The sequence below is a fragment of the Heteronotia binoei genome, chromosome 2 (genome assembly GCF_032191835.1).
Source record: "Heteronotia binoei isolate CCM8104 ecotype False Entrance Well chromosome 2, APGP_CSIRO_Hbin_v1, whole genome shotgun sequence".
Classification (NCBI taxonomy): domain Eukaryota; kingdom Metazoa; phylum Chordata; class Lepidosauria; order Squamata; family Gekkonidae; genus Heteronotia; species Heteronotia binoei.
The window spans coordinates 170,344,717-170,366,169 of NC_083224.1; the positions used below are offsets into that span (position 1 = coordinate 170,344,717).

The following is a 21,453-nucleotide window of genomic DNA, read 5'->3' on the forward strand; positions in this document are numbered from 1 at the left end:
GCTTGGGCCAGCATATTAAAAACCCCAGGAATATTTTAAACTAAGCAAGAACAGAGGAAAGCACTCCACTTGCCAACTCCTGACCTGAACACAGAAAAGTCTGCAACCCTGTCATGCCGAGGCTTTGGTGAAGAATTCACCTGTGCACCTCAGTTATGCCAGTGTGCAATTAGAGAACGGAGGAACAGCAGCTGAGGTGCATATGAAGAACACTCTGTCAAAGCTCTGTCTTGTACTAGGGTGGAAAGTCCTTGGTCTGCGGGAAATTGAGTTGTATGATGTGGGGCAGTCCTTGGAATTGCAGCTATGCTGGAGATCGGGCGGGGAGCCTGGAAAAAGCTCCCAGGCCAGTTGTCTGTTTGTTATCGAGTCAGACCCCTCCTTCCAGTGCTGTTTATTGTTGGTTCTCCAGCTCAGTCCACAAATGGCAGGAGTTAATCACAAAGTATGGAGAATGGGGCGTGCACTAGAGAAACACAGTCTCGCAGCTTGGACTTTATTTGTGGCTCACCCGCTCTAAAAGACTGGCCACCACGAGTAAGAGGAAACAGACTTTGGAAAAATATTAGCATATGGACAAAACTGGGTGTGGGAGGGGGGGGGAGGGCTGGGATATGCTGCTGAGTGTACCAGATTTTCCACCCCTTTCCAGCTGTGCTATAGCTCCTACCCCCTTCCCACAGCTCTCCCACACAGTTACACTCCTCTCTGGCATGCAAGCTGCAGGGAAAAAGATAACGGGGAGAGCAGCTTCCCCCAGCTGCATCCTGTGAGGGGCGGGGGGAAAAGGCTTCTGCTTTCCTTAGTGCAGACAAACCCAACAGCTCATGTCTAGGATGTGAGGGAGTGAACAAGAGCTCTCAGACATCAGGTTCGTCAAAGTCCGATTCACACGGATGGTTGGGGTCTTTCGGCGAATGTCATTTGCAAGAAAGGAAGAAAAGAGGCACTCAAAAGAAACTCTTGTCCCTCCATACTATGAGTCAGGGATTCCAAGTGCATGGGGGATGGGGGGGGAGACCAGCATGCAACAAAAGGGACTGAGGTGTATTGCAAAAAACACCCAAACCTATATACTAAATGCACCACTTCTCTCTGCTTATATATGGAAAGCGATATTATCCCAAGAACAGGAATAAAAGTGCACCTTTGTTCTCTAATTCAGCCTGTATGGAAATCAGTAGGCATAGGGTAATCCCGAAAGTTATCCTCGTTACCCAGGAAACGAACCACATCCTGAGCCATGATGAAGAGAACACAAGGGAAGGATGGGATGTCACAAGGCAGCTGCCGCTATTCCACAGGGGCATGCCCTCCGGTCGCTTTGGGATCTTGCTGAGAAACCACTGCAATAAGGCAATTGTTTCAGACTTGCGGGATGTAGCAAAATAAGGCAGTTTGCTTTTACTGTTAACTGTTTTACTGGCTCCCAGTATTTCTGTTGGGGAGAGGGAGTAATTTTTGCCACACACACACCAGGGAACTTTTGATCTTCTGCTAAATTATTCCTGGAGCTTCCTATCTCCCTGCAGCAGTATATAGGGGACATCAGCAAACCTTTCTCCCACCCTGTGCCTATGGAAATTCTAGGTGGGACCCTAGCTATTGTCTGACCACTACATTGCAACTTTTTTGATTGATGGCCATCCTGCCAACCCTCCCCCAAACACCACCACTACTGGACTATTTGGCAAGTATGCGCGTGGAATTAAGTAGTAATGGGCTAAATGGGGGGAAGGGAATAAACTTATTTATTTATTTATTTATTTGGGATTTATATCCCGCCCTTCCCACGGATGGCTCAGGGCGGCTTCCAACAATTAATCAAACTTAAAAGTAAACAATTTCAAATGTAAAACAATTAAATAATTTAAACAGTTAAAACAGAGTAATTCAGTTTCCTGTGAACAGATGGCTGGCCAGTTTCCTCCGGTTGTTATCCTAGCTAAATGTAGGCTAGGTATAGGCTCAATCCAGTCTGGCAAACTGAAGCTCAATCCAGTCTGGCAACCCTATTTTTACCAAGTTAACATTTCTGTTAACATTTCAGTTTCCTCCGGTTGTTATCCTAGCTAAATGTAGGCTAGGTATAGGCTCAATCCAGTCTGGCAAACTGAAGCTCAATCTAGTCTGGCAACCCTATTTTTACCAAGTTAACATTTCTGGACAATCTTATGGACAGCCTTTAGAGGCACTCGACACTGGCACAATTCAGGACACAATTCAAAGTGCTGTGTATTTCCTATAAAATCCAACATGGCATGGGACCAGAGACCCTCAAAAACCACCTTGTGTGTGTTATGTGCTGCCAAATCAGTCCCAGCTTATGAATTAATGACCCCTAGAATATTCTGTCATTAACAGCCTTGCTCAGATCTTGCAAACTTGGAAGGACCACCCATCTGACAGTTAATATCTTCTCCGTAAATATTACTCCATGTTTTCTCTATCGTTTGAGGCAAGGTGGCTGTCTAGTGAAGACAGAGCCTTCTTTGACATGGTATATTGCCTTTAGAACCCCCTCCCCACAGCTGTTCATCTGGCATCAAGCCTGCTGAGCTTTACAAACCAACAGCATTCATATTTTCCCAGGCACTTTCAGACAGTTAAAGGGAGGATGTGAAACCAGCTCTATCATTGGGTTTTCGTGCTTGCTTTTTTAGTCTTGGCTTTTTTAAAATAAGTTTTATTGATTAATTTTTCAGATGCTGTTACTTCTACTAGACATGCTTAATTTTGCTGCTGCCGGTAAGTTTTGTTTTATTCGCTTTTTTAAACTTTCATAAGTTTCCTTGGAAGGTTTTTTGTTTTTTAAATTAAGAGCAATGGAAGAAACAAAGATTTCAGATAATAGGCAGCCCCATGCCCATGTATTCTTGCTACTTCAATTGAGAATCTCTGGCAGGACTGGTGCCCCCCTCCCCTAATCCCTGACAAGACACTGTTCGAGACACTGACAGCTATGGAGATGCTCATTTTTCCAGCTGTTACATGTAGGGTTTCCACTCAGTATCTTTGAAGCATCAAACTTTTACCTGCCTCATATCTTTCAGGTGTAACGTGTCCCATCTTCCAGATTCTAACCCACAGTGTGCAATGCCCAGAATGTCTTAAAGGATGGAAACATATGGTATTAAAAAGCGCAGAACAGCCACCCAAAATGGGAGTCTCATATTGAGTTGCCAGCCTCTCCCTCTACATCTTTGGTACAACTCACTTGGTATCCAAGCATCATTACCCACCAACCAATGATACAGAGTAAGAAAAAAAAATTAGGCCTTCTGCAAACACTTTTCAAGGTTGCAGGGTTGCCCCTCCACTGGAAAAGCAGACACTCACCTTTGGAATAGTCAGAAATGTAAAACACCTTGGCTGTGCCAAGTTTGTCAACCAGCATGCTGTATCCTTTTTTCTATGGACATGTTTCATACCAATACCATTTGGGTCCACCTAATGCATCACTGACTCAAAAATGCTTCTTCTCCCTCCAGCAACAGACAGCTACTCCTTGGGAGGAAGAAAATATGATACCTACCCAAGCCCACAGACCTTCCTTCAGCTCACCCACGATGACAATGTGGTCTATCCAACCATCCATAGACTTTATGGAGCAGGATTTTTCCACTTCCTCCCTCTTGCTGCAGTACACTAAGTCCCCTCAAATTTTGTTTCTGGGGATCTGGCTAAACCAGGGAGATCAATATACGGTAAGTCTTCTGTCTGAAGAAGTAAGCAACGTTCACTCTTTGGAACTGCATGGCTGGATACGTGCCAATAAGCTTAAATGACTGCCTACTTCCCAGACTGTCTCAAACTTTAAAAATCATCACCAGAACTGCCCATAAGCCTCCATTCTTCTGGGAGAACATAAATGCTACATACTGTAGTGTGTGGGTAGAGAATTCAGTTCCCTAATGCTCCATTTCAAAAAAAAAACTAGTTTTCAAAGTTTCTAGTCCTTTTGGTTGCAAATGTGCATTTGAAAAATATTGGCCACCGCCAAAGAAAAATTTCAGAAGCCAAAGATGTTGCTGAATAGAATTTTCAGTGGTCAGAGGGTCAGGACTTCAGTGTCCCGCGGAGGTAGTTGCCTCACTCCTGTGATGAATAAATTACTGAGACTAGGAAAAGTGTAAATCATGGCACTAAAACTTTGGAACTCTCCCCGCCATCCTGGAAGGTCCACCCTGTCTGCTTCCTCTTGCCCTCTTCCATCAAGCAGGTGAAGACTCTTGGTCCATCTGAAGCTCCCAATGTAACAATAGTACATTGAGCACCAACATAACAATAGTTGTAATGACAAATGAATCTTGGATAACTAGCCTATAGTTCTGTAAGTTGGCACATTGCTGTTTTATTATACTGTCTTGTTTGTAAGTTGAATTGTTGATTTAAAACGTTAGCTGCCCTGAGCCTGTAAGGAGAGGGTGGGATACAAATCTAATGAAATAAATAAATCCCTCAGTGATCCCTCCTTTCTGTCCAATATTTTTTTCCTTTTTGTCCTTTTTGTGATGCAATTTTTGTTTATTTTTAATGGATTTAAAATGTTATTTTATAATGCATGCTTTAATCTGTTGGCTGCCTGGGTGGCCCCTTGTGAGGGCAGAAAGACAGGATATAAATTTTGTAAAAGAAATAACGAAAAAGTTTATTTTACATATTTCATATCGGCAGCAGTATCCTGCCCTTGCATTTGTACAATCTGTGTTGCCTTAGTACAGATTTTTTTTTTATTTTAATTATTGAGCATAGCACACACAGCTCTGGTTTCTGTATGGTAGTCCCCCCTCCTCGCTATACTAAATCAATGCTGCATGAGTGAGAAATGCATTTTTAATCTAGCATCTTGATAAACAGATAGGCATGCCAACAATAACCATAGATAAACGAACCACTAGTAGCTAATGTGGTCTGGGATTTAAGATAGCAACAGGAGAATTACCTAACACTCTACAAGGTCCAAGACATTTCTACCACATGCTGAGTGATAAGATGAGCATAAAGACACTGGAAGAGGGGGGAGACTGAGAGAAAACAATTTAAAACTATGTTAAGCTCCTGCATTAATATAAATGACAGAGACAGGAAGCAGCTAGACTAGTACTTGCCAAAAGGGGAAAAAATAGGAAGGAAGAGCACACACAAGAGTTATTAAAATTGGCTACCACCCACAAGACTGTAGGAGGCGGTGAAATAATTGGCAGGGAGGCTTTTTTCCCCTTTCTCGGACAAAGCCAGATTATTTAAGAACAATCCCCCTCACACACTTACGCAAACATTCGTTGGCACTCTCCGCCGTTGCTCTTCGCCAAGGCCGGTCGTTGTAAAAAGGAAGGCACTTCTCACAGTCAACCCCAAAGGTATTGTGTTTACAACTGCAAGCGAGTTTTCCATATTCGTTCTTCACACACTCACTTGCGTGGCCGTTGCACTTGCACCTGCAAGGCGGGAACAGGCTTCAGACAAGCGGTACATCTTGTGCCCAGAACACATCCAAGCTCTCCCACACAGCCGCAGACCAGCTCGCTTCCAAGCAAGGAGGGACTCCCAAGATCTGGCTGATCCCCTTAAGAGGAAGGGAATCATGCTACACTGGAAACTACTTTATCACTAGTAATGAGCTCAAAGAAGGCAATCTTGATTTATTCAAGCAGCACCTCTGCTATGGCTGAGTTTTGCCATTACTTAACTGAGGAGTCGAACTCTTTCACAACCCATGATAAAAGAGCGTGTTAGATGCAGGCAACTTGGCAGTCTGAAGCCCACTACGGCCCCTCTACTTTCCCATTATTACACAACAGCATCTTATTTCTCCTGGTGGCACCAAAATGTGGGGCAATAAGCTTTTAAAGAGTCAGTTTCAAACTGTGAACAGGAATTCAGTCCAATGTTCCCTCTAAGCTGCAGAGTCTTCTGAGCAAAAATTCTACTTTGTGAGCTACTGGTATTAAAGTTGTGAGCTACAGCGTAAATTAGTTTGCTCTGGGGCCCTTTTTTCTGAGCTAAGACAAAAGTGTGTGAGCTGGAGGCTAAAAATCTGTGAACTAGCACACGCTAACTCAGCTTACAGGGAACACTGGTCCAGTCCATGTTATGAACTTCAGCCAAGACGAAAGCAAAGAGCACTTAACACTCTGTTCCTCTGATGTGTTTTCTGCTGGCTGATTCTCTCATATAAGCTGCGACTCAGGCAGGCAAGTGGAAGCTGAGACTACCTAAACCTCTGATGCTGTTCACTTGAGGTAAAGAAGAAGATACACAGACAGTATCTTGGCTGGTGCAAGTGGGCAGAATCAATATTGCTAGCCATCCAGATCTCAATTAAAATGAAAGCTACAACAGCAAAAAAAACAGCCTCTGTTGGAAGTTAGCCACTAACCAGGGCTGCACATGTTAACCATGTGAAGACTTTAAAAGAACACTCTTATTAAATTCCTTTCAAGTCAGCATTTGAAACTGAAATCCATTCAGACCACAGGACCATACCACTGACAGGTGAGAAATTGTGTTCCTGCACTATCTACTGCCTGCTGATCCCACCAATCACGGTTCTGGGCAGCTTGTCCAAAATAAGCATATAGTATCGCATGGGCTTTGATCACTCTTAGGAGTCAAGTGTATTCATTTAATTTATTTATACAGCACTTTCCTCCCCAGTGTGGACCCAAATTGGTTTACAACATTCTTCCCTTCTCTATTTTATTCTTAGTACAAACCTGTGATGTAGGTTAGGCTGAAAGTATGTGATTGGCCTAAGGTCACCCAACAAGCTTTCATGGCAAAGCAGAGATCCAAACCTGGATCTCACAGATTCTAGTATGACACTCTTAAGTGCAAGGTTTTAGAACGTGTGGCTGCATGAGTTTAGGTTGCCCGCCGAGTGCTGACTTACGGCATTCCACAGAGTTATATCTTGTATCCTAATCCCTGGTTCAGGTAGCTAGCTCGAGGTTGACTCAGCCTTCCATCCTTCTGAGGTTGGTAAAATGAGTACCCAGTTTGCTGGGGGGGGGGGGGAGCGTAATGACCGGGGAAGGCAATGGCAAACCACCCCATAAAAAGTGTGCTGTGAAAACGTTGTGAAAGCAGCATCACCCCAGAGTCGAAAATGACTGGTGCTTGCACAGGGGACCTTTCCTTTCCCAATCCCATACAATTTAAGTTGCTGAGGAAGAGTTATTCAGAAATGTGGGGCACAGGGACTCTACACAGAGCAGGCATAAGTATGCTGGCCCCATCTCCACAGTCATACATACCTTGGCAACCAGTCAGGTTAGACTACCGTAAACTGCTTCATGTCAGACTGCCCTTGAAGACAATTCAGACATTCAATTGGAGCAGAATGCAAGTGTGAGAATCCTGATGGAAGCTTGTAAAAGAGAACGCATAACTCTAGTGCTACTTCAACTACTACTGCCTATCTGACAATTTAATGAATTTGTTTGTGGCTATTTGACAAACTTTTTTTTCCCTTTCTTTTTTTGTCATTCAATTGTGAACATGAAATTGTTAACCCCCTTGGGGATCTAAAAGGCAGAAAGACAGAATAAGACTGTTCAAAAATAAAATAATAGAAGATTGGGAAAAGAAAGATGTGTGTTTTCCCCCCTCAATGGAACTACTACCCTGGAGGAAAATGGCAAGTAACTGGAGGGGCACAGTCTGTGATAGGTGTTTTCACACTTTTTTAAACTCAGTCACTGTTCATTTTCTACCACAGATAGAGGCTTTTCTACAAAATTCTAGTGGCACCCAGCAGTTAACATACCAGTACGTGTAAATCCAATGCCAATGAAGTAAAATGGATGCATAATCAATACAGGAATAGTGCGCAGGATTGTTAAGTACCAGTCTGGATGTATAACAAATGTTTAAGTGGTTTTTAAAGAAGCCACTTAAAAGACTTGCCACAACGGCTATAACAGAAATGCAGCTGAGGACCTAAATCAATAATTATGGAAGCCACTAGAACAATGATCCCAAACATGGTGCCTTCAGGGTATTTCCTAGCACCCATTTCTATTTCTTCCTCCAGAGCAAGGAGCAAGTCCTAGCTTTCTTCACTGAAGAAGGAGATGCTTCAAAAGAGCTTGGGAATCACCATCTTTTTAGCCGCAGGGATCACCCATTCAGAAACTGCTACCTCCATCATAGGAAGATATTTGGCTTGGCACCTCCTAATATTCTGTGGAACTTCATATAATTGGAATCAATCCCTCATGGCATGCATTTGTAACTAGTTCCACCCCCCAAGGCGGCCATTTGTGGTGGCATCTGCTACCTGTTCTCAGCAACCCAACATTCTCACAGGCTCAAGAAGAATTGCAGATTTATACCCCACCCTTCTCTCTGAATCAGAGACTCAGAGCGGCTTACAATCTCCCATACCTTCTCCCCTCACAACAGACAGAGGTGGGTGAGGCTGAGAGGGCTCTCACAGCAGCTGCCCTTTCAAGGACAACCTCTGCCAGAGCTATGGCTAACCCAAGGCCATTCCAGCAGGTGCAAGTGAAGGAGCTGGGAATCAAACCCGGTTCTCTGAGACAGGAGTCCACGCACTTAGCCACTACACCAAATTGGCCCATTTGTGTGAGAAAGATTCAGAAGAATGGTTCCTTACTTACCTGCCACCCACAGCGAAGTCAGAAATAGCATAATAATATGACTTGAGAACTTTGGGATCATTGAATACTTCATCTCCAAAGGTGTTAAGACGATTGAGGCTTACTCTGATATCAGTAGCAGTTACCCATTCCTAAAAGGAGAAATGGAAATCAATCCACATAACCCAGGTACATAAAAAGAGACAAAAACACAGTCAAGTTCAGTTATTGCTAATGCCATGGCTTACCAAGTAAAAGAAGCAAGGGCATTTCAAAACAAAAGTGTGAGCATTGTTAAATATAAAGGCAGAAAGAGGAGACTGGAGGATATATCAGTAGGACAGACATGAAAGACAAGTATTTCCATAGGACACCCTTTCTGAATGCATTTCACTTTTACTTTATAAGTTCCCAATATACCTGGAACTCTCTCAAACTTATGTAATGAAGTTTAAGGAATATTTTTTTAAATTGCGTTCACTGAGTGGTATCCTGTTTCTAGCACTTGCTTATTAATTTTTAAGTAAATATTCAGTTTCTACCTTTAGGACACACAAGATGACGAATAATGACAAAGTAAACCCAATCAGCTGACCCAAAATGGTTGCCATCTTGAAACTGTCTACTATAAAGCGATACAACACGAATTTCATAAGTAGCCAGTTCTCCCCGCTTCCAATTTGTGACAATTTTTAGAAAAGTAATGGTCATATAATAACAGTGGTGTTATTCAAGCCATAATAGAATCAAAGAGATCTATTATATTGCTTCCCCTAACAAAGGAGAAACCTGGCTTTGTGTTTGTGATCTCAAATCACAGTATTTTGAACAGTTACTTGGAGTTGGGCCTGTGTAAATTTATTAAGTCCATTTTAAATTATTAGGATATAGAGATTCTCACCTAGCTGAAAACTCAAAAGTAGGGATGGGCACAAACTGGGAAAATGGTGATTCATGGTTTTTTTAATTTTCAAAAAACTTTATTGAACAATAATGCATCTTACATAAGAACAATAAAAGAATTGCATTAATGCCGATTATTCTGTATATATAATACAGTACAATATTTCCTCAAAATAAAATTACACCATCAAATTTAAAATCAAACCATCAAAGGTTACTGTAATAGAGATCTATTTCAGATTACTATAATTCCGGAATAAACTTTAAATTATAATCAAAAATACAGCATTTTTTCATAAACCTTAATTTTTAGGAATAATATTTTCTGAGTTAAGATAGTTAACAATTGAAAACCATGTTGCAATAAATCTTGTTTCTTGTTTTTCTGACTGTAAATTGTCTACATTGGTTGAAATTTTGTGCATGACAAATGATTCCCATAATCTATTATGCCAATCTGTGATTTTAGGAATTGATTTATCTTTCCAATGAAAGGCAATGGATGTTCATGCTGCTGACAAAAGAATGTGAACCGTTTCTGATTTTTGCCTAATACCTTTATGATTCACCCAGTTTCCTAATAAAAAAGTGTCAGGATTAAACGGGAGGTCGATCTGTGTGATTTTCTTGATTTCTTGTGCTAATACATGCCAGAATTGTTGAATGTAGCAAAACTTCCGCCAACTGTGTATATAATTTCCTTGAAGCTCACATTGTTTTACACATAATGGAGAAATATCCTGCCTCATATGATGTAACATATTGTAACTGACACCTCTTGTTCAGAATTATTGCATCAAAAACTGGAGACAATGTGCTGTAGCAATCTTGAGTATGCTGTTCAGGTATTCAGGTGCGTATCTGTAAGTTGCAAACCTACTTTTTTTTAATACACATTTTTATTAATTTTCTGAATTTTCTTATTTCAATAGCAACACAAATAATTCAAATAATAATATACAAAAGAAAACCTAACTTTACAAATTCTTGCTGACTACTTATTTCCAACAATATGTTCATTGGAGATTCAAGTAACCAACTGGCTTTCAAAAAATGGGAAAATTGAAAGTTTAAAGGTTTGTAGTTTTCCAATAGTTCATCAGTGTTCTCGAGTAGAGGGAACCACCGAGCATGATAATCCGAATGCTGAGTTGAGACTTCTGTGGTTCTGATATTGTCTGCTATTTTGTCCATTAATAGATGAGTCCAAATTTTCATGAACCAGTCTTTAAGTGTGTGTGTGTGGGGGGGGGTGTCTTGTTTCTTCCAGTACGACGCGATTGATGTTTTCACAACAGATAATAATAAAGCGATAAGGTCCCTTCTAATTGGTGGAATTGAGCTTTCTTTCCAAAAATTCAGGAGTATAGTCTCTGGCTTCCCAGGGACTGTATATCCAGTAATGTCTTTAATTTTGGAGCTTACTTGTTGCCAAAAAGTTTGTATAACCTTACAGTCCCACCAACAGTGAATAATGACCCCACCTCACCACATTCCTTCCAACATAAAGGTGATGTTGTTTTAGTAATATGATGTAATTTAACAGGAGTTAGGTACCACCTGGTTAATATTTTAACACCTTGTTGACGTATATTTATAGAGTTACTGGAGAGCGTATAAGCATACCTCTTCCCATTGTGTTTCTGACAAGGAAAACCCCAGGTCTTTGTGCCAAGGATCTACATATGAAGGTAAGGTAATAGTTTTGTCTTTAATAATAAATCATAAATATTATAAACAATCCCTTTCTTCCTAGGTTCCTGAACCAGTAAAAGTTTTTTCAAAAGCTGTTGGCATTCAATGCAAAGAGCTTTGTACTTCTGGAGTGGAAAACAGGTGTTGGATTTGGAGATACTCAAACCAAGGCAAAGGAGCTTGGGCTAAGGCATCGAATTTTGATCTTTCTAATAGTTTACCTTTTTTTGTTAGATCTGCTAGTCTGGTTAGCGAAGCCTGCTTCCATATCCTGAATGAGTCCCTACGTTGGGCCGGTTTGAACCACTCTTGACCAGTAAATGAGAGATGCAGGGAGCCAGGCATTTTCTTTTAGTATGCCAGATTTTCAATAAGGCTTCTAAGGAAAATGTTTCCCTTTCCCAGCCTTTATAATCTGTTTTGTTCAACCGAATAACTTCAGCATATGATTTTGATTTCAGATATACTTCTATTGATTTCCAGTCCAAACTCAATTCAGGGTTCAGTAGCTTGATAATAGGAGAAAAAACAATGGCCTTGTGGTATAAAGTAATATCTGGCACTGCAAGGCCTCCTAATTTTGTGGGCTTTCTCAATGTTAAAAAACTAATCCTACATTTTCGAGTATTCCAAATAAAATAGGACCAGTCCTGTTGCCATTTTTTAAGGATGTACCTTGGGATTTGTATAGGGAGAGCGCGAAAAAGATATAAAAATCTGGGGAAAATAAATGATTTAATAGTGTCTAACCAGGTGAGATTTTTTTAAGTTCCACTCTGTTAACATGTTATTGGACTCTTGTGCCATATCAAGAAAATTAACTTTAAAGAGAGAGTCTAAGTTAACAGGAATTTTGACCCCCAAGTAGTGCCAAATTTTGTTTACCCATTGATACTTACAATGGGTTTTAATATAGTTGTGGGATTGTGCTGAGAGTTTTATGGGGTATAACAATGTTTTATAGCATTAACTGAGAGTCCAGAGTGACATCTAAATTCAGCTAAGATTGATTCTAAGACTGGAAAGGATTGTATGGGATTGGATAAATATAATACCATGTCAGCTGCAAATAACGTGAGTTTAAGCTCCTGTTGGTTAATAGTGATACCTCGTATACTCCTGTAATTTCGTATTATGTTAGCCAATGGTTCAATGGATATTGCATTAGGGGAGACAAAAGAAGGGGAGAGAGGGGGCAGCCCTGTCTTGTGCCCCTAGATAATCCAAAGTCTTGTGAACAAGAGTTATTAACTGTAATTTGTGTCTTAGGAGATGAATAAAGTGAAGCAATAACATTTAGGAATTTGGTGCCGAAATTTATTAGACTAATAACAGATTTCAAAAAGATAGGTTACACCTGGTCGAAGACTTTTTCTATGTCTAAAGCCATAAGGAGATTGTTATTCAAATATTGCTTGCTATATCGCATAATATCTAAAGTTGTTAGAATGTTATCTGTTATATCACGACCAGGTATGAATCTAGACTGATTAGTATGGATATAAAAGCCTATTATCTGGTTAAGTCTGGTTGCCATTATAGCAGTAAAAATTTTGTAGTCACAATTTATGAGGGAGATTGGGCGGTAAGATTTGGGGCAGGTTAGATCTCTACCTTGTTTAGGTATCACTGTAATTTTAGCCTCATCCCAAGTTGGAGCTTAGTTCCATTGATTAAAACTGAGTTACAAATGTCCAATAAATGAGGTGCTAGAGTGTCCATATAGGTTTTATAAAATTCAGACAGAAGTTCGTCCCTTCCAGGAGCTTTGCTACTTTTTAAATGTTTAATGGCGTCCCTTACCTCCTGCAGAGATATTGGGGAGTCCATCAACTGTTTATGGTCCTCTGTCAGTTTTTTAACGAGATGATTGACCTTAAGTATTCATCTATACAGGATTTATTTGGATCACTACTTGTATACAACGTTTGGTAAAATTGCTTAAAAGCGTGGATGTAACTTTCTGATGTAACTTCCAAGTTACCATCATTGTCCTTTATTGATGTGATGGTTCTATTAATTTGTTCCCTTTTGAGTTTCCATGCTAACAATTTCAAGGATTTGGGGTGCCGAAACCAGTATTTCTGTTTCAGGTAGAGCAGTTTTTTCTGAACCTGAGTTACCGCTAAGGCTTCCAGTTTTTTCCTTTCTATCAACAGTTTCTTATAATTATTTTTAGACCCACTATGTTTATGGATGTCTTCTAATTTTTTTATTGTAGCCATAATGTCTTGTCTAACTAATTTTTTTTCCTCCAGGCAGAAATGATGGAAATAAATTTGCCACGTACCACCGGTTTCATGACATCCCACACAATTTCTTTGTGGACTCCACAGGATAAATTCACCTTAAGTATTCTTGGAGTTCTTTGTCTACCTCAGCGCACATTTCCTGGTTCAATAAAATATTTGTGCTCAATGTGCTAAGACTTTTGTGAAGAGTTTTGAATCTATATTTAACAGCGAGATTGGTCTATATGATGATGGGTCCATAGCTCCCTTATTGGGTTTAAGAAGAAGAATTATGTCTGCCTCTGACCAAGATGGCGGCATGTTGCCTGTCTCTAATATTTTGTTAAACAGCTTTTGTAAAGGTGCTATCAGGTCTAATTTAAAAATGTTATAGTATTCTGGACAAAATCCCCCAGGTCCCGAAGCCTTATTCGTTTTTAGTTGTTTAATTGCCTCTTGGATTTCTTTAACCGTTATTTCCTTGCCTAAAAATGATTTATCTTCCTTTGAGAGTGATGCTAATAACGTCTGACTTAAAAGGAAGCTGTCTATTTGAGATGTATCAGGGTGTGTTGTTTTATATAAATTAGAGAAAAATTCTATGAGGATTTGCAAAATTTGCATTGAGTAACTTTTTTTTTACTTGTCCTGTGTTGTAGAGAGTAGATATGGTTAGCTGATTTTTTTTTGTTTACCCTCCATGCCAAAATTTTAAGGGCCCTTGATGTATTTTGCAAATTTTTTTGTCTTGCATAAAGAACGTTCTTTTGGTTTGCTTCTGTTTCGGTCATTTCTAGCATTCTACGTTCTGCTAATAATTTTTTGTAAATTTTCTTACTGCACGTCTGTTTATGTAGTTGCTCTAGGTGTTGTATATTTTTTGCAGTGTACTAATGTTTTGTTTTTTTCTCTTTTTTTAGATGTGTTGATAACGAGATGGCCAGTCCTCTAATAACTGCCTTACTGGCATCCCAAATTATTTGTTGTGAAACCTCTGGGGTTGTGTTCTCTAAAATAATTTTGAATACCTTTCTCCAGTTGATCTTTTTGAAGTGGGTTAATCTGAAGCGCTTTATTTAATGTCCATTTTGTGTGTGTGTTATTGTGTTCTAATTTTTTCAAACAACAACTGACTCGTGAATGGTCAGACCATATTAGGAATCCAATTTGTGTATGAATTACATTATTGATTAAATTAGGGGATAAAAGTATAAAATCTATTCTTGTGTAGGTATTGAATCTCAATGAATAATAGGTGTAATCTTTAGTAGATGGGTTAAATGCACTCCCATGCATCACATAGATTGTATTGTTGGATAATGTGATCTAGTTTTGTTGGATAATGTGACCTAGTTTTGTATCTAATGTCTTATTTGGATTAATCTTTTTACATAAATGTGATTTGTCAAGATATTTATTAAAAACATAATTAAAATCCCCACCAATTATTACATCTCCTTTTTAAAACTTGTCTAATTTGTTTAGAGTATCCAAAATGAAAGCCAATTGATCTTCGTTCGGGGCATATAAAGAGCCTATTGTGATAGCCTGTCCATCAAGTTTTCCTGTTATAAAAATAAAACGACCTGCCTCATCATTTAATGTGCCAGTATGTTCAAATCTAACATGTTTTGCTAGTAGTATGGCTACCCCATGAGATTTGGATGATCCAGCTGACTGATATTGTGTTGGGTACCATTGGGATTTGAGTACCAAGTTTTCTTCAGAGCGTTGATGTGTTTCCTGCAATAATATGACATCAGGTTTTGTTTTCAGGATTTGAGTTAAAATACGTCTTCTCTTTATCACATTATTTAAGCCACGCACATTATAAGATAAAATTTCAAATTTTTTTGCCATTTACACTTTACCGTTTCTTAGATTTTATTTTCATACTATTTGTTTCAGTTCTACAATAACATAACACCATTTCAATAACTATAGCAACAATATGTAATTTTACCTCTTAACCCAGTGTAACTATCTCTACTATTAATTTTCAGCTACAAATAATGCTCAAATACCAGTATTATAAAATATTAAATTCTTAATATCTAATGTATTCTAACTATAGTTCCTATTTTATACGTTGTCCATACTTTTCCTATTACTCTAAAATGCTTAACCACCAATGAACTCAATTTATCTTATGTCTTATGTTCTATTCTATAGTAACCTATCTAGTATATTTCTTAACTACCCATAACTATCTAAAACTAATGCACTATAACCTTAACCAATCTTACCTATATCTCTATTAAAATCTTACTCTAAAGCAGTCCTAAGTAAATTACTATTGATCTATATTTTATACTAACTACCTTTACTTATTACTAAATGTATCTATCTGTCTATCTAACTTACTAAAATTAACTATCAGTTCTACTATCAATTTTCCAAACACTTCAGTACACTTCAGTGGAGAGCTTAGATTCTTTATCTTCTCTCCCCCCCCCCTCACTCCAGCCAGACATCATGGATCATTTATGCTCATTAACTAGCCACAAATATAATATGAACTTAAATATCAAAATAATGTTTCAGTTCCTCTCAACAAACTATATCATGTCTTATAAAGTTCTTTTAGATATACCAGAGAAAAAATTATACAAAGAAAGTTCAGGGTGATTTCAATATTGGAATTCTACTCAGCTTAAGCTTCTCAGGAGTCCATGCAAGTTTTTTTTTTTGGTTGTCTTCTTCTGTAGATCCACAGGGACATCCAGCTTCAAGGCACGCAGGAGAAGCATTCCAGTTTCTTCATTATGTGCTTTTAGTTGTTTGCCTTGTGAATTTACAGTAAGGTGAACTTGCCATGCCCATTTGTATTTTACATTGGCTTCTCTCAGTTTAAGGGTGACAGGTTTAAGTATTCTTCTGATCATTAAGGCCTCAGATGGTAAGTCTGGTACACAGCCAGACTCTATGTGCTAGGAATAGTTTTCTCTTGCCTTTTTAAAGATCTCATTTCTAACAGTCACATCTTTAAAAGTAACCATAATGTCTCTTGGTGTGGTTCTTTGGGGATTTTTAGGGGCTCCCATCCAGAATGCTTTTTGTATTGGCACTGCAGAATTTTTTTCGCATTTAAGGATAGAGGCAAACCATTTGCTCATAAAATTAAGAATGTCACCTGATTGGTCCGCATTTTCTTCCAGTCCTCTGAATTTCAGGTTGGCTTGTCTCTGGGTTGTCTCAAACACCAATATGCATTCTTGTAGATGCTGATTTTCCTCCTGTAAGGTGAGTCCCAAATTTAGTGCCGTATCAGCTACTTTCATTGTCTCGTTCAGGGTTGTTGCTATTTCATTCAGCTGGTCTACCATGGGTTTCATTATGAAAGAGATTTGATCAGTCATTTTTTGTAGCATCGAATGATTTCAAGGAAGTTTGAATAGAAGACTGTATAATTTGTTCAATAGAGTCCACTTCGATAGCGTCCTCAATAGTGTCTTGCATATCACTCTTGGCCCCGGCCGCCATTTTAGAAGCCTTTTCTCTGGCTGCGTCTCCTTCCTGCTGCGCTGCCACCAAGCTAAGAAACACACGGATCGATTTTTGGGGGGTTTTGGTAGGTTTTAAAGAGAGAGTCTTTTTCCTGCTTGTTTTATCTTTCATTTGGAGATGTGTTTTTTAAGCGGTGCGATGGTTAGTGGAGGAATCTACAGGGGTTGAGGAGAACGAAGGGATCACACGTCCACCATGCTTTGTGGCGTCGCTCCGCCCCCCTCTGGTGATTCATGTTGGTTCATTTGATCATCCAAACTGGTAGATCATTTGGTTTGGGAGGTGGTAGAACAGCCCCCTCATGATTTAGACACACCAAACTCACAGGAAGTCTTCAGTAGGCTCTCCTCCATCAACCCTCCAAGTTTAGTGAAAATTTGATTTGGGATGTCTGAGTTATATCCCCCCCAAAGCAGGTATCCCATGAAAGTTCATATCTAGCTTCAGGTTTGGTCCCTGATACCACAGCAAGGAACACCTTCCCAGCTGGGAGACGTGCTTTAAAAATTGTGCCACTGTGTTGAGGGGGAAAGGAGTTCCTCAAAGCCTTCCCTAAATCAGCCATGCAGTAAACAATAACTGAACTAACTCTTCTCTCTTCTTGCTGCAATGTAAAAGCAGCTGAGTCAAAGTGTGGTATTATATTGGTATATAATCTGTTCTCATAGAACAGAATGGAAGCCCCATGGTTGGCTCCCAGAGCTACGGACAACTGCTCTGCGTGTTCTAGGGCTCTCTACATGTCCACCTTCAGTGTTGCCTTAGAACTGACGGAATGAGAACCAAACAAACCACTGTGGAAAAAATGTAGTTTGTTTTTTGGTTCAGGAATGACGTGACCAAACAAACCAGTTTGAAACAAACCATGAATTGGCCCAGTTCGTGCCCAAATAGTGCTTCGTTTCTCAGCTCATGCCTATCTCTAGCCAAAAGTATAGAAGCCCTGGAAACTGTCTGTACAGTTTTTATTTCTGTAATTCCCAAATGCTGTGCTAGGACAAGGCTAATGTGTCAGAACAAATTAATTAAATAATTTGAGGTTACTGAGAGGAGACTGCCTGCTTCATCTCTGCATGATTTTGCTCTTCTGGCTTCATCTGCTCCTGATCAGAAGGAAGCTGACTGGAAGATCCATGCAGAAACCTATGGGATATCTTCCGTGCTCTAAAAGTCCTGAGTAAGGGAAGAAAGTACGCCTCAGCTGCTCGAAGTTTGGGAAGCACTTGATCACTTGAATATGGGATTCTCCCTTCAAATAATAACAACTCAAGAACTCTCCCAGGCAATAAAAAATATGACAAAGAGCAAAGCACCAGGCCCAGATGAGATGACAGCCATGTATTTTGAATAAGTTTTAATCATACCATTACAAAAAGTTATGAATGAGATAAAAGAAGTAAAGACAATACCTCCGATGTGGCAAGTGACCTCCATAACGTTAATATATAAACAAGGCAGGGACGCAATGCTGCCATAGTCATACAGACCTATCCTCTCTACTGAACATAGATTATAAAATCTTTGCCACAATAATGGCAGAAAGAGTAAGAAAATGTATACCAAATTTAATACGCACTGATCAAACAGGATTTGTACCAAAGAGGTATATGAAAGATAATATACGATTCATATTAGATGCGATCAAATTTGTGAACAGAAAAGGCAAGCAAGCAGCATTTTTATTTCTGGATGCAGAGTAAGCGTTTTATCATTTAACATGACCTTTTCTACAGAATGTACTTCAAAATATGGCCTGTGGCCCTGAACTCTGGAACTGGATGCAAGATGTATACTTGAACCAACAAAGATTTTCAAAAATAGAAAATTAACACAAGCAATTTCAATCGAAAAAGGAACACACCAGGGATATCCCTTATCACCCTTACTGTTCACCCTAACAACAGAGGCTCTAGCTACAAAGATCAGACAAGATACAAGGATCAAAGGAATAAAAATGGATGATATATAATTTAAAATGAAAAGCTATGCAGACAATGTGGTTCTAACAATTTTGGATCCCAAAATATCGCTACAGTGTATAATGGAACATGCTGAAGAATTTGGATCCTTCACACCAATTCTACTAAATATCTGGGAATAAATATGATTGGGCAAAACTAATCTTTTTTAAGAACAGTTATCAGAAGACCTGGAAATTGATACAAGCAGATTTTTCCAGATGGAAAAAAATTAAAGATCTTGTGACTGGGAAAAATTTCTGCAATCAAAATGAATGTACTACCAAAAGTAATTTTTTTCATTCCAAATGCTGCCTATACATATAAAAGAAAGAATATTGATAGAGTGGCAAAGACAAGTAAACAAATTTATTTGGAATGGCAGCAAGTTAAGAATAAGCTTTAAAATACTACAAGACAAGAAAAAAAGAGGACGGTTAGCAGTTCCAAATATAAAATTATATTACCAAGCTGCAGGCTTGGTTTGGATTGTAGATTGGATTTAAAACCCAAGACAAAGAATACTAGAATCAGAAGACCTAGATGAATGCCTACACAATTATTTATGGATTAAGAAATCAATTAAAACTATTTATAACATAAAAAGGAGCCATATAATTGGAGCTGGACTTCTGAGAATATGGTTCATTGAGCTCTCCAAATTCTCTGCTCATGTCCCCAATAGAAGCTTATCATGATAAGAATACAAGAAATAAAAGTGATTTTTTAATGTACAGCAAAATGATAAATGCTCAGGGGAAAAACAAGTCCTGGCGTGATATTAGAGATGAAGGAATCAACAGTCAGTGGTTGTTATATTAGTTGCAAGAATTATCTATGCAGCAAAAGGGAAATTAAATGTATGTCCAAGCTTAGAAGAATGGGAAAATAAACTTGTGGACTATGCAGCAATGGTGGAAACTACCTATTTGAGAAACAAATCAAATTAAAAAATTTCAGGAGAGATGGGCTGTGTATTGTGCAAGCAGGAGACAAATTTAGAAGAAACAATTTAAAAATTGTATATAAATATATTGCAGTTCAGAAGCAGAATGAGAACAAGTATTGAATGTAAATGGATAAGAAAGTAGATTCTGAGCAGAAACCTCTGATTTTTTTAATTTCTTATATGAGATATATAACAGACCTTCCTTTGTACTTTGATATATTAAATATATTAAAATGATAAATTATATATATATATATATATATATATATATATATATATATATATATATATATATATATATATATATATATATATATATATAAAGTTATAACAAGTATGGTGAAATACTTAATACTGAATAGTTGCAAAATAGATCAGTTATGAAATTCGAAATTTAAAACACTGAATATAAAAGTACCCCAACAGAAGTTAGAACTATTGTATTTTATAGCTTATGTCATAAAAATTACAATGAAGGGGATGTTGGGTGAAAATATTTTCTTATATATCCTTAAAATATATACTACTAAAAAATCCCTCTTATCCTTTTTGTATTCCCTCCATATTATCGCTTTGTTTTCAGAAAGCAAGAGAGAGACCGTTGGAGACAGAGAGAGATGGAGACAGAGTCAGAGAGACAGAGGCAGTGGGATTCTCCCTGAATGGGCAGATGCACCCCTGAATTGATTGTGCCAGGAATTCCCATGTTCAAATAAGGCTCCACTTGTTTGGTTTTAACTTCTACAATTGCTCTGAGTGCGGAAGAAGCACATTTTACTAGGTCAGTATTTCTTCTTGACTAAGATATGACTAAGGTATCAGGAGAAATAAAAATTAAATAATTTTACTTTCTTAAGAGAAGGCTGCATCTATAACATGTAACATTTTCCACCCCAGTGTCTGCAACACTGCTCTCACTCCTGACATGCAACCAATCTATAAACAGGCAAGAGAGACCAAGCCCTGCTTAGAAGCCTGAGGGGGGGAGGGATCTGTTTTACTAAGGGAAGCCCCACCCTTCTCAGCGGGGATCCCTTGCTGCTCCCCAATCTCCTAGTTTTTACCTCTCCTTTCTATTTTTATGCCAAGAGAAGCATCAAACAGAGTGATGCTGGCACCTGGCATAACTTGCAGGTAGTCTCTCTTTCTATCTTAAAAGAGTTTCAGGCTGTGTGCTACTACCAACAACTCTAGAGTATATAATAGTTACAGAAAATATGATGCAGATACTAACAGAAAGTCTTCTAACCTAAACTTGGAAACTATAGTACCTGACACCCGTCCTTCCCTCCCACCTGCAAGATGCAACTGAGAGTAAGAGGATGCTCTCCAGCTGTCACTCACAAAGACATATCCTCCCCCCCTCCACACACACACAAAGAACAGCTCCTTTTCAATCCTCCCCACTCCATGTATGGAAGGGTCCTAGGTAATCTGCATTCTGAGTGCCAGAACACAGCAGCCAACAATCAGGTTCTCGCACATCACAGGATGTGAAAACATACAGGTGCAGAAGAAATTAGCTTTTCCCCAGCCCAACTGTCTCCACAAACACTGGTTCATCTCCGTAAATGTCACCCTTTCCTAAGATGGAATGGTTTTTC

At 38.9% G+C, this 21,453-nt stretch overlaps 1 protein-coding gene across 1 annotated transcript in view; it reads right to left on the reverse strand.

Moving 5' to 3' along the window:
* LAMC1 (laminin subunit gamma 1) overlaps positions 1-21,453 on the reverse strand; it is a 157,838-nt gene that overhangs the window by 47,110 nt on the left and 89,275 nt on the right. Inside the window, exons 3-4 of the mRNA XM_060232417.1 lie at positions 8,628-8,758; positions 5,275-5,441 (exon numbers count right to left, since the gene is read on the reverse strand). Coding sequence (XP_060088400.1) covers positions 5,275-5,441; positions 8,628-8,758 — 298 coding nt within the window. The remainder of the gene's footprint in view (positions 1-5,274; positions 5,442-8,627; positions 8,759-21,453) is intronic.